At 42.4% G+C, this 12,933-nt stretch overlaps 1 protein-coding gene across 4 annotated transcripts in view; it reads right to left on the bottom strand.

Annotated features, from left to right (window-relative positions):
- The window catches only part of KIAA2012 (KIAA2012 ortholog), a 230,504-nt gene that overhangs the window by 158,176 nt on the left and 59,395 nt on the right, over positions 1-12,933 (bottom strand). For all 4 annotated transcript variants that reach the window (XM_056535330.1, XM_056535328.1, XM_056535329.1 and 1 more), the window contains 2 exons: positions 7,657-7,819; positions 4,945-5,103 (listed from right to left, as the gene is read on the bottom strand). In XM_056535330.1, the coding sequence (XP_056391305.1) occupies positions 4,945-5,103; positions 7,657-7,819 (322 nt within the window). The remainder of the gene's footprint in view (positions 1-4,944; positions 5,104-7,656; positions 7,820-12,933) is intronic.

Consider the following 12,933-nt stretch of genomic DNA (forward strand, 5'->3'; position numbering starts at 1 on the left):
GCCCAGACTTACCTCCTTGGTCACCTTATAAATTAAACTTTCCCTGATAGGTGCAGTGTGCACTTAAACTGACACATTAAAATTTTTTTTTTTTTCCAAAAATTATTGTCAAAAACTGTTTACATTTTTTTTTTAAAAAGCAGTGGCCGAGCATGGTACTAGAGGGACTGGTGGTGGTAGGTGTGGGGCTGATATTGTAAGGCATCATGGTGGATAGGCTGAGGGAGAGCAGGGAGCCCATGATAAGACATCAGAAGTTTATGCTTGGAGGAGAGGCAAGGACGATAGGGAGGAGTTTGATGGTGAAGATGTAGTGTTGGACAGGACGTGGGAAACAGGTGAGGAGGAGGAGATGTGTTCAGACAAAGGTAGTGGTACTTTAAGCCATGAAAAGTGTAGCTGAAGAACCTTCCAGAGTAGGGACACAGTCAGGTGATGTGTACCTGTATAGGATTCTGCCATGGGGAAATTCTTTTCTACCTTACCAGATGCAGAAAATGCGCCATCTCAGCAAACAGAAAGTGAGCCATGGCCAGTGTGTGAGTATAGGAACTACGTCTCTACATAGGCACATGGAGCAACATCACAAGGCTGCATGAGACAGTAGAGATGACCCACAATGTGAAGAATACCTTTCCTCTACTGCTCCTCCAGATCCCTATATTCTGTCTAGCAGCCAGGCCTCATCCAAAGATAGTGCATTCTTTGTCTTCCCTTCATCACTGTCATGCCCTCCTTCTTTATCTTGTCAATTATCTATTGGGAAATCTATGCAAACAGACAACAGTTGAAGTAGAAAGGAATATATGTTGCACTCACCACTTACAACTGCCCGTCGCACTCAGTCAGCTCCTCTGGAGCTGATGTCTGTTATCCTCCTTCCCTTCTGCACTGATGTACCGTGTGATCCTTCAATAAAGATGAACTAACTTTTCACAACTACAAACGTGATTAGTGCAACGTATATTCCTTTCTCCTTCAACATATTGCTATTCATTCCACATATGGTAGCACCACCACTGTCATTCCTGTAGGATAAACTATCCACAGCCACCACCAGGCTCATAGCTGGTTTTGGGCCACATCAGTAGTGCTGGACTACTTTTTTTTCTTTTTGTGTGCAAACAGACAACAGTATTTACCCATTCACCCTATTGTAGTGTGACTTAATCTACACCTGGACAATTGTTGGTGTTGAAGGCACTACTGTATAATCATGTTGACTCCACGACATTTGGCAATTAATGGGGTGTGCCAATCCCAGGTAAACCATACCTAGTTGCCTTAACTCTGCCAAAAAAGCTGTCTCCACTTGCACAATCATCAAGCGGAGAGGGTACACCACTCCATGCAGTTTTCAGTGAGAAGCACAGTGCATGCCACGGTAGATACTAGGGGTAGTAGCTATCACCAGGGCCAATACATGTCTTTTATGGCCCACTGGGTCAACTTCTGGCAGTACGAGGCTCCACCACAACAAGATCAAGACTAAGTGACAACTTCATGGTTGTGCCAATCTCATTCAACTTCTGACACCTGCTACCTATTCTTCTCTTCCTTCTCATCTAGGTTCATCTCCACGAACATCTGTCAGTCCTCCACAGGGAGGAGTGTAGCTTAACCTCCTCCTTCTTTCATCTGCTTAACATTGGTGTGAAAAGCCACACAGCAGAACCACACAACCTATCTACAGCAAGAAGATTGGAAAATGTGGTCGCCGATAATGGCACAAACTTTGTGGCTGCCCTGTGTTAGGGGACAAACTCCCCCTGCATGGCACATTAAATGTTTGCTCAACTCTAAAAGGGACTTCTTCTTGCTGACTCCATATCTGACTTTTGAAAAAAATTAAATAAAAAGCTAAGTGTGAAACCACTTTCAAAATAGAAAGAGATCATGTTTTATAAAGTCACCAGAAGTACATTTTATTATTTCTTTAGCAATGGTGTTACAAGAGTAATAATATTTATTTCTATAGAACTAACAGATTCTGCAGCACATAACAATTTTGAAGGTACAAATAAAGTATCAGTCATTCTAATATTACACACTAAATATCCAAACAGGAGGAGTGAGGCCCCTGCAGACGAGATCTTACAGACAATGAGGAATGGGGTTAAGACAAGGGGTAGAAGGTGCTGATGGTTCAGCAATGTTTTATAAATAGGGTAGATCACATAAAGGTGGGTGAACCAGTCACTAGCTAAACTCTAAATGTCTAAAGTGTTTATATTGTAGAGATAGACTGCTCCATATGGCACTTTTGATGTTTCCACAACCTAGAGGTCTCAAAAGGGGGCAAAGTGATATGCCCAATATGAACTCTATTAATCATATGTAATCACCATAAATCTTCGACATTCAAGAAGGGACAATTAAAGTATACAGTATCTAACTGTATAGACATGCAGTAAAATACATTGACTAAATTGTAGGCTCCTTCAGTGATGTACTTCAAAATGTCTATTTGTGTTGTACTTACTCTTCTGTTTCTTGATCTGATGTTGAATCAACACATATCATACTTTTATCTGTGCATCAATAGTATGGTCAATATTATCTTCACTGGCATGTTTGCCTACAATAGCCCCAAATATGTCTTTGTGTTAGATGTTTGTCTCCTTCCAACTATGACTATAAAATGGCTGTCCAGCTCCTACCTATTCATGGAGTCCCTTCTCCTCTTTCCTATAGTAAACCCTGTTCCCCCGTAGGTGAAGCACTATGGGAGATGCAACATGGTGTATTTTTTAATGAGGGAGGACTAGGAGCAGTGGGAGTAGACTGGTCTCTACGGGACGTGGTGGAATGGGAACACAATAAGCCTGCAGCCTCAAGCAGAAGTCATTGACAATATAGTAACCAACTTGGTGAGAAAGCAGTCACATGGGTGTGATTGCTCACGTGTGACCACAACTTGGAGTGGTATGGCAATGGCTTGTTGGCATCAGTAGCATACTGCTATTCCCTGGTAGCCTACAAAAGTGCTGGTGCGCTCTCTGGCACCGTGACACATCTAGTAAGGTGACTTATACATATTCCTCATTCTAATTGTTACAATACTGTGTCTTTTGATACAAAGTAGTTCCAATAACTCCATAGCTGACAACCAGGTCAGTAAAGTGATTAGCCACAATGCAGTATAGGTCCTGAAGCAACATATGATATATAAGTTAAATCCCAAATTGACATCAGAAAAATATTAGAAACTTTGGAGCCTTTCAAACAAAAGAGATCCACATCATTAACTTTAACAGGATTACTGGGACCTGTGGTGCTTTAACCTTTGTTTTGTCAACATTATCCAAACTGTTTTATATTTATCAACAATAGTCCAATTTATAAAATAATATATGACTAAAAGTCATCCTAATAACACCTCTCCATTAAAAGGAAATAATATACATCCCAATATTTTTTAACCTAGTAGATAACATGTTCATAACAACTTATTTTCTTCCTTTTCCGGGCTCACTAGAAGTGCATAAAGATACATTAAAATAATTGGATATGGTCACTTATATTAATGCCCTTTGGGGTCAGAATGTCGATATACAGATGACAAAGATCACCTACAAAAGTCCATAAAGATGTTTTAGACTGAAGGGAATTTGTCACCTACACTGTCACAGCATTATCAGGCATGCTGATTTTAGCCATGTGCTGGAGTATGGTCTATTCATGAGCTCTGGCTTCTAGAGATGAGCGAACTTCCAGTAAATCGATTTGTCACAAACTTCTCGGCTCGGTAGTTGCTGACATTAGCCTGTATAAATTAGTTCAGCTTTCAGGTGCTCTGGTGGGCTGGAAAAGGTGGATACAGTCCTAGGAGACTCTCTCCTAGGACTGGATCCACCTTTTCCAGCCCACTGGAGCACCTGAAAGCTGAAGTAATTTATACAGGCTAAAGTCAGCAACTACCGAGCCGAGAAGTTCGTGACAAATCGATTTACTGGAAGTTCGCTCATCTCTACTGGGCTCCCTTCACCCATCAGCTATTGGCTTCACTCTCTGCAGTGCAAGACATCTCTGTAGACATCTCTGCAGAAAGATGTCAGTCATTTGCCGGTGGGGGGTGGGGGAAAGCACAAAGCTTATGAATACTCAAGGCTCCACCTGCACTGTACTTGTACTATGCTGCAACTGATATTTTACATAAGGTATAAATGGGTAAAGTCTGTTGTGACTGCATGCTATCGTTAGAGAGGCACCACGACAGACTCTATTTAATGTCTCTTATACATCACGACATGACCTTATCCTTCATTAAAGGGGTTTATCCACCATAAGGTAATTTTAGTATGTACCTGGCAGACAGTAATGGACGTGCTTAGGAAAGATCTGCGCTTGTCTTGGGGCTAAATGGCTATGTCATGAGATTACCATAACATTGTGGCTAGCGTTTTGTGAACTGGTATTTCCTGTTTGATTTATTTTTTTTTTTTTTTACTACAAATCCTATAATTCCATTTTCCTCCCTCCCACACATCAGCCACCCCACACATTGAAAAATAAATGAGCTGCATCCATTAAAAGACCTGTGATTTTCAATCAGGGTGCCTACAGCTGTTGCATTAGTTACAGATTGATCTCTCTCCCACCAAGCGATCCCTCTATCCATTGAAGCAGAAAGGCTCCCTGTCATCAGCTGACTAGTGAGTCAGGTCTCGGCCGCATTGCAACCTGGGAAAAATCTGAGACAACAGTCATTTTGTATGCTGTTAAAAATAAATATAGGGGTGAAAATCACTTAAGAATTGTGAGAAAACCGTCACACACAGGTAGAGACACTATATTATGAACTACACTAACTTTACAGCCCCTGTTGCACAGTCAAATAAAACAAAATTCCTGTAATACCCCTTTAAGTTGCTTATCTCTTCTCTTGATTTTTTACCTAAGTAGAGCTATGTAAAACACAAAGACAATTTATTGAAATGATACCTGGACTGGTGAACAGATCTGCATTGCTCCAGTAAGGTAAGGAGGTGAAGGCAGGTAGTCGTTGATATTTCAATGGTGTAGATGACAAGTCTGGATGTCGTCCACCGCTGTCTCCTGAGGCTGTGAGTTGTTGAAGCTGTACTGAGTCTCTGAGGCTTCCTGAAAGAAAAAAAAAGTACAAAAGCTTGTGTTTCACAGGTTGGTCTGTTCATATTCTAGAACATGTTTAAGAGCTCTGTGGATTTTTGTGACCTTACAGTTTAAAAGGTTCCCCTACTATAAAATTAAAAATTAGACAAAACCACATAAAAGTATATGAATAAAGAAGTAGGGTTAGTCTCTCAAAACCAATATGTTTAACATTATAAGAAGTTTTAAGAGCTTTGCTGTCGGGCTAAACATTGCCTATTCCCATTTAATCCCTTTAATGCAGGCTTTTCTTGTAAAAAATCCATTACCAGAATTTAAATGACAGATAACATATAGTATCTATCACATAAAACATTTAACATATATTGACACAAATAAATGTAAAACATGTAAAATGACAAACCCAGGTGCCTTTGCATAAACATTTTTTAGATCAAGGTAAAGAAAAATGTGAAATAAAATTTAACTCACCCCAAATAAAACTAAAACCATTACTGATAGAACCCATGGTATATGTTTGAATTTCTGCATAAATTTTACCTATAGAATACATAATAGGCAATTGTGGGCTTCAACAACCCTCTGTCCATTGTTATTGCTAGTAGTCATCCAAGAAAATTTCCATCAAAAGGTAAGATATAATATTCCAGGATAACATATGTGGATCTGCAGGCCTCTAATACACTGGATAATATCACAGCTGATTAGTCAACCAAAAATACCCTTACACAAAAATAGTATGCACACGATAGTAACAAGAAAGAAGTCACTATTGTCCTTGTCAAAAAGTCTTCTGAAGATCCCATAGATGACCCAATAAAAATACTAGAAGGGAAAATTGTTCTTGACTAAGCTGAAAGTTGAAATATTTGGTTAAATGTTTATGTGTCATTTCTCCAGTGTATCAGAAAGGTGTGCTGACCTATACCATAGAATACTCGCTGCAGGTCCATTAAAATTAATAGACTAAAACTAGTCATTTATTGACTTCTTCCAGTCCATTCCCAAACATATACTGTTATTCTATGAGACTCACTGCTGCACTAATGGCTGTATTACACGGCCTGACGCCTGCCTGATACGGGGGCCAATATCCTAGATTGGCACTTGTTTACCCAGCCTTTAACATGCTTCAGTATAGAGTGAACAGGGCCGCACAAATTATGACTGGGTCGTTTGTGCTGCCGTTCTTCTGCCATTTGTCGGCCAACATGCCGTATTAAGTTGACCACCACTTTCAACAAATGTCAGCTAAATGTTCGCTCAGCTGACAGTTATTTTTCCTGACCTCCAAAACACATGGGTCCTCTATGGAAAGAGGAGGGGTAAGTCAAACAGACAGCTCTGGCACCGGCTTTTCCCTCATAGAATAAAAGGTTCGGGTGGTAGAAATCCAACAGAGTGACCCTCCTTTCCACCAACATCATACCACAGTATACCTTAGACAATTGGCCATGGTATATGAGCTCCTTTACACAGGCTGCTATGTGACCAACAACCATTTTAAAACTTGTCAGCTGAAGAACAAATATTTGCTTCATCAGCTCATCACTGGCCCTATTACACAGGGCCTTGTTGGCTAATGTAACAGGGCCCTTTCCAGAAAATAATTTTTAGGAGACGGCTGGTCCTTTAGAAAGTCATTATAATTATATTTATATTCATTTTACAGCTCAGAGTAAATGCTGGGAATTCATTTTTGTCAGAATATTGAGTTATACACATAGTATAGTGTTTTTGAGGCTTTGTGGTTTCCTAATTTGTCTGTTAAAGCATTGGCTGTCTATGATTTTTCAATACATCTTTCCAAATAAGGAACATTTAGGTTGGCAACCCTGGTTCAGGACTAATGTGACATATACCAGAAACTTTTTATTAGCTGTATTGAAATGTGTAGATGACTATGCTTCTCATGTTATAGGAGGTATCCGCAAAGAAAAAAAAACATACAATGCAGTCAATGGTAGGCATATGTAAGCCATGGTAATTGACTTTACCTAAGAAGCATTGAGACGCGCCTTTGAGCTAAAAAGAGAATTTCTACTGTACTGAACAAGCGTTGTCAACCCCTCTACCCTTACTTAACGTCCTGTGCTTTTCAGGATGATGGCATATTTTGGTTACTGAATAACCGTGCTAGAGGAGCGGATATTTTCAGTGAAGCTAATTCAAAAGTAAATACCATTCAACAGAACCAATTATGTTCCACTAAAAATGTATCACCTTGGGTTTATCTTGTTATAACCGCAACGCCTTCTAAATAGGCAAATCAGCTCCACCGAGTATGGTGTTATTAAAGGGGGTTTCAGAATTGAGAAAGTTTAGTATGAGGACAAGTCTACTCTCCTATAAGCCAAAACGGCACAAAAAACAGTGGAGAAAACTCTGGACACATAGCTTAGAGTCTTGTGTATTCATGAGAAGGACTCTCACCCTTCTCTCAGCAGTGATTGACGTTTGGCTGCCATATACCTGTATGCACAGTAACCTGTCAATCACCATGAGGAGGATAGGGATAGATGAATGGAGCACAGTCTGAGTTTTATGATACTGCTCACTGACCTGCTTGTTGTAGCTTGTAAACTATGTTTGGATCCCATGTTCTGAAGAGACGGGTAAGATATCTCTTTGGTGAATATCCAGGCCGGATCTGTCTTCCACTCTGAATATCCTCTTCATTTATAAAATGCAGGTATGGCTGCCAGTGAGGCTCAGTGTGATCTTTCTGGAGAAAGACAACACCGCTCTAGTCAGGAAGTCGCAGTAATCAGATTAACCAGAGATATGATCATTATATGTTCACAGCTAAATCTAATAAAAGACACAGACAAAAATATCACAACCACTAACCTAAATACACAATATAAATAATAATCTGTAAACATTAGTAACTGAGCTGCATTCTATTTTCAAGTTGATTCTTATTTATACTGTTTCTGGGACAAATGAACTGTATAATATGCAGAGTCCTAAGAAAATAGAGAATTGTTATTTCATAAAGCATGCAGTAATATTCTATAAAAGAGATGTCAGGAGAGCCATCAGGTCCTTTTTAAATTTAAATAAAAAGGTGTAATATGGTGTTCAAAAATGTATATCATATTGCTGGGGCTAAAAAGAAAAGAAATATACTAACCTACCCCAGTCCCCTGCAGCAGCTCCTCTTTGGCTCCTCTGGCACCCCAATATTTGTTTCTTCTGCCTGTTTCCAAAACATGAGTTCAGCACAGGACCTTCAATCACTGTCCGCAGCCGTCTCCTGTCTTGGCCAGGTATTGGCTAAGCAAACAGGTCCAACTCTGATCTCTCCTCGCGGAAGCAGGCAGGAGAGGCAAGCATTGGGGAACTGAAAGGACTTGAGCTGGAGCTGCAGCAGGACATGAGGGGGATTGGGGTAGATAAATATTTTTCCTTACCCCCAGCAATATAATAATTATTTTTAACTCTGGAATATACCTTGAAAAAACAACAAATATTCTGTAATAATTGTATATAACAATTCATGTAGTTATTCTGTAATAACCGTATATAAAAAATTCATGTAGTTCATGTATTTTTTTAAAATTTTGGATCTATTTTAGAATGTCTTGTAAGGTGATGGAAGTAGTAAAGTCATTTAGCTGTATGTTACTTAGAACTGTTTTAGCCCTTTGGTAGCAATGTTTGCATTTCTTTGTTGCTAAGCTGATCCAATTACTATTGTTAAGTAAAGTCTGTTGAAGCACGTATTAGTACATATCTTGCTGGTAAGCTCTCTCAACAATATATTCTTAAAAAAATTGTTTGAAAACATCACTTAACTATGTTAAAAAAAACATTTCACATCTTGCCAAAAACAGTAGATTTTACTTGTAACATGCTTTACAATTAGGACAATTAAATAGGCTTTACCTATTTAAAACAAGATAGAAAAAGATTAAACAATAATAATAATTTTATTTATTTTGTTTAAATGGACACTCTAGAGGGGTTTACTTCTGATTCTAATTATGTATTATTGTTTCTTCTGTTTAGGACAAGAAGATGGCAGCCAGTAGAATAAAGCTATGTTCACATGGTAGGAAACTGTGCAGAATGTCCACAACGAAATTCCGCACATCTGAAAGTTCTGGCAGACGCTAGGACCACTCAAATGTGCTGTATAATAGACGGAAATGCATTTCCTTTTTGCAAAATCTGCAAAAAGAATAGACATGTCTATTCTTTCTGCGGATGCCAGAACCAGTATTTCCGCAGCAGAAACAGTACAGCAGAATCCCATTGAATTCACTGAGTGTCTGTGCGGAATATTCTGGCAGAATCCTGCACAGACATTCTGCCGTGTGACCATAGCCTTAAGTGTAATGGTGAATGCACTTTTTCTGTTTGTAAGTATTGAGAGGGTATGAGACACTGATACAGTGGGGCAAAAAAGTATTTAGTCAGCCACCAAGTGTGCAAGTTCTCCCACATAAAAATATGTCATTTTTATCATAGGTATACCTCAACTATGAGAGACATAATGAGAGAGAAAAAAAATCCTTAAAATCACATTGTCTGATTTTTAAAGATTTTATTTGAAAATTATAGTGGAAAATAAGTATTTGGTCAATAACAAAAGTTTATCTCAATACGTTGGTGGCAATGACAGAGGTCAAACATTTTCTCTAAGTCTTCACAAGGTTTTCACACACTGATCCTGGTATTTTGGCCCATTTCTGCAAGGGCCCATTTTGGCCCATGCAGATCTCCTCTAGAGAAGTGATTTGTATGGGCTGTCGCTGGGCAACACAGACTTTCAACTCCCTCCAAAGGTTTTCTATGGGGTTGAGGTCTGGAGACTGGCTGGCAACTCCAGGACCTTGAAATGGTTCTTAAGAAGCCACTCCTCTGTTGCCCGGGATCATTGTCATGCTGAAAGACCCAGCCACGTTTCATCTTCAATGCCCTTGCTGATGGGAGGAGGTTTTCCCTCAAAATCTCACGATACATGGCCCCATTTATTCTTTCCTTTACACGGATCAGTCGTCCTGGTCCCTTAGCAGAAAAACAGCCACAAAGCATGATGTTTCCGCCCCCATGCTTCACAGTAGCTATGGTGTTCTTAGAATGCTGAGTTGCATCCATTCTCCTTCAAACACGACGAGTTGAGTTTTTGCTAAAAAGTTCTACTTTGGTTTCATCTGACCATTTAACATTCTCCCAATACTCTTCTGGATCATCCAAATGCTGCCTAGAAAACTTCAGACGGGCTCGGACATGTACTGGCTTAAGCAGGGGTACACGTCAAATCACTACATGATTTGAGTCCCTGGTGGTGTAGTGTGTTATTGATGATAGCCTTTGTTACTTTGGTCCCAGCTCTCTGCAGGTCATTCACTAGGTCCCCCCCCCCCATGTGGTTCTGGGATATTTTCTCACCGTTCTTGAGATTATTTTGAGACCGCGGGGTGAGATCTTGCGTGGAGCCCCAGATTGAGGGAGATTATCAGTGGTCTTGTATGTCTTCGATTTTCTAATAATTGCTCCCACAGTTGATTTCTTCACATCAAGCTGCTTGCTTATTGCAGATTCAGTCTTCCCAGCCTGGTGCAGGTCTAAAATTTTGTCTCTGGTGTCCTTTGACAGCTCTTTGGTCTTGGCCATAGTGGAGTTTGGAGTGTGACTGTTTGAGGTTGTGGACTGGTGTCTTTTATATTTTTAAGTTCAAACAGGTGCCATTAATACAGTTACAAGTGGAGGACAGAGGACTCTTAAAAGGAAAACTGTCAGATATATTCTCCTGCACTATCCACAGGTACTGTTGTTGGATAGTGCGGGAGATGCTGATTCCAACGAGCCCCTACCTTGCCCGGATCCGCCCGGCTATTCGCCTGCAATTGTGCTTTTATTCTATGTGTATATCTTGCTGTAACTGGCACGGGAGGGGCTTCTGCAGCTTAAATGGCACTGACATCAGCACCACTTATGAATATTTATCCCCCCTCCCTCCAGTAAGGAGCACGAAGAGATGGAGAACTGGAGGGAGGGTGGATGAATATTCATAAGCGGGCTGACGTCAATGCCAGTTAAGCTGCAGAAGCCCCACCCGTGCCAGTTACAGCAAGATTTCCACAATAAAACTAGAATTGCGGGCGAACGGCCAGGTGGATCCGGGCAAGGTAGGGCTCATTGGAATCAGCGTCTCCCACACTATTCACCAGTACCTGGATAGTGCGGGAGAAAATATCTGACAGTTTTCCTTTAAAGAAGAAGTTACAGGTCTGTGACAGCCAGAAATCTTGCTTGTTTGTAGGTGACCAATGTAACGCCGAGCGCTCCGGGTCCCGCTGTCCCTCCGGAGCGCTCGCGGCGTTCTGCTGTCAGCAGCGTTCCGGTCTCTGTCTCCGACCGCGAGCGCTGCTGTGTCCGTGCTGGTGGGGACGCGATCCACGTGGCGGGCTATGTCCGCTCGCGGATCGCGCCCCGTTCTACTCACCCATCTCCGGTGTCAGTCTCGTCCCGGCGCGCGGCCCCGCTCCCTAGGGCGTGCGCGCCGGCTTTCTAAGATTTAAAGGGCCAGTGCACCGTTAATTGGTGCCTGGCCCAATCAGTGTAATCACCACCAAACACTACATAAACCCACTTCCCCTTCCTGTCCACGCCGGATCTTGTTGCCTTGTGCCCTGAGAAAGCGTTTAGTGTGTTCCCTTGCCTGTGTATCCAAATCTTCTGCCTTTGCCCCTGACTACGAACCTTGCCGCCTGCCCTGACCTTCTGCTACGTCTGACCTCACCTCTGTCTAGTCCTTGTGTACCGCACCAGTCTCAGCTGCCAGAGAGGTCGAGTCGCTACTGAGGGACACGACCTGGTAGTTACCGCCGCAGCAAACAGCAAGTCCATCCCGCTTTGCGGTGGGCTCTGGTAAACACCAGTAACTACTTAGAACCGATCCCCCAGTACGACCCGCGCCATCGCCTCTCTGGTCCAGAGGATCCACCTCCAGTGTCTTCACCAGCCGCCAGTCTGGATCCTGACAGTAGATCCGACCATGGATCCCGCTGAGGTGCCGCTGCCGAGTCTTGCTGTTCTCACTACCATTGTTGCCCAGCAGTCCCAGCAGATCGCCCAACAAGGACAACAGCTGACGCAGTTGACCGCCATGCTCCAGCAGCTTCTGCCTGCTCAGTGTCAACCATCTCCTCCGCCAGCTCCAGCTTCTCCTCCACTCCGAGTTGCTGCAACTACCTCTAGAGTCCGCTTGTCTCTTCCGGAGAAATTTGATGGGGACTCTAAGATGTGCCGAGGATTCCTGTCCCAATGTTCCCTGCACCTTGAAATGATGTCGGACCAGTTCCCCACAGAACGGTCGAAGGTGGCTTTCGTGGTCAGTTTATTATCTGGAAAGGCCTTGTCCTGGGCCACACCGCTGTGGGACCGCAACGATCCTGCCACTGCTTCTGTCCGGTCCTTTTTCTCCGAAGTACGCAGCGTCTTCGAGGAACCAGCCCGGGCCTCCTCTTCTGAGGCGGCTCTTCTGAATCTCGTCCAAGGGAGCTCTTCTGTGGGCGAATATGCTATCCAGTTCCGCACCCTCGCCTCTGAGCTAGCTTGGAACAACGAGGCCCTCTGTGCGACCTTCAAGAAAGATTTATCCAGCCAGATCAAAGATGTACTGGCCGCACGAGGAATTCCTGCTACCTTGCCTGAACTCATCCAGTTGGCCACCCGAATAGACATGCGTTTCACGGAAAGACGCCAGGAGCTCCGCCAAGAAAAGGATCTTGTTCACACCAGGCGGTTTCCTCGCTCGGCACCTCTCTTCCAGAGTTCTCTGCAACCTACCCCTGTGCCTCCCGCCGAGGAGGCTATGCAAGTGGA

Source organism: Hyla sarda, chromosome 8, assembly GCF_029499605.1.
Source record: "Hyla sarda isolate aHylSar1 chromosome 8, aHylSar1.hap1, whole genome shotgun sequence".
Classification (NCBI taxonomy): Eukaryota; Metazoa; Chordata; class Amphibia; order Anura; family Hylidae; genus Hyla; species Hyla sarda.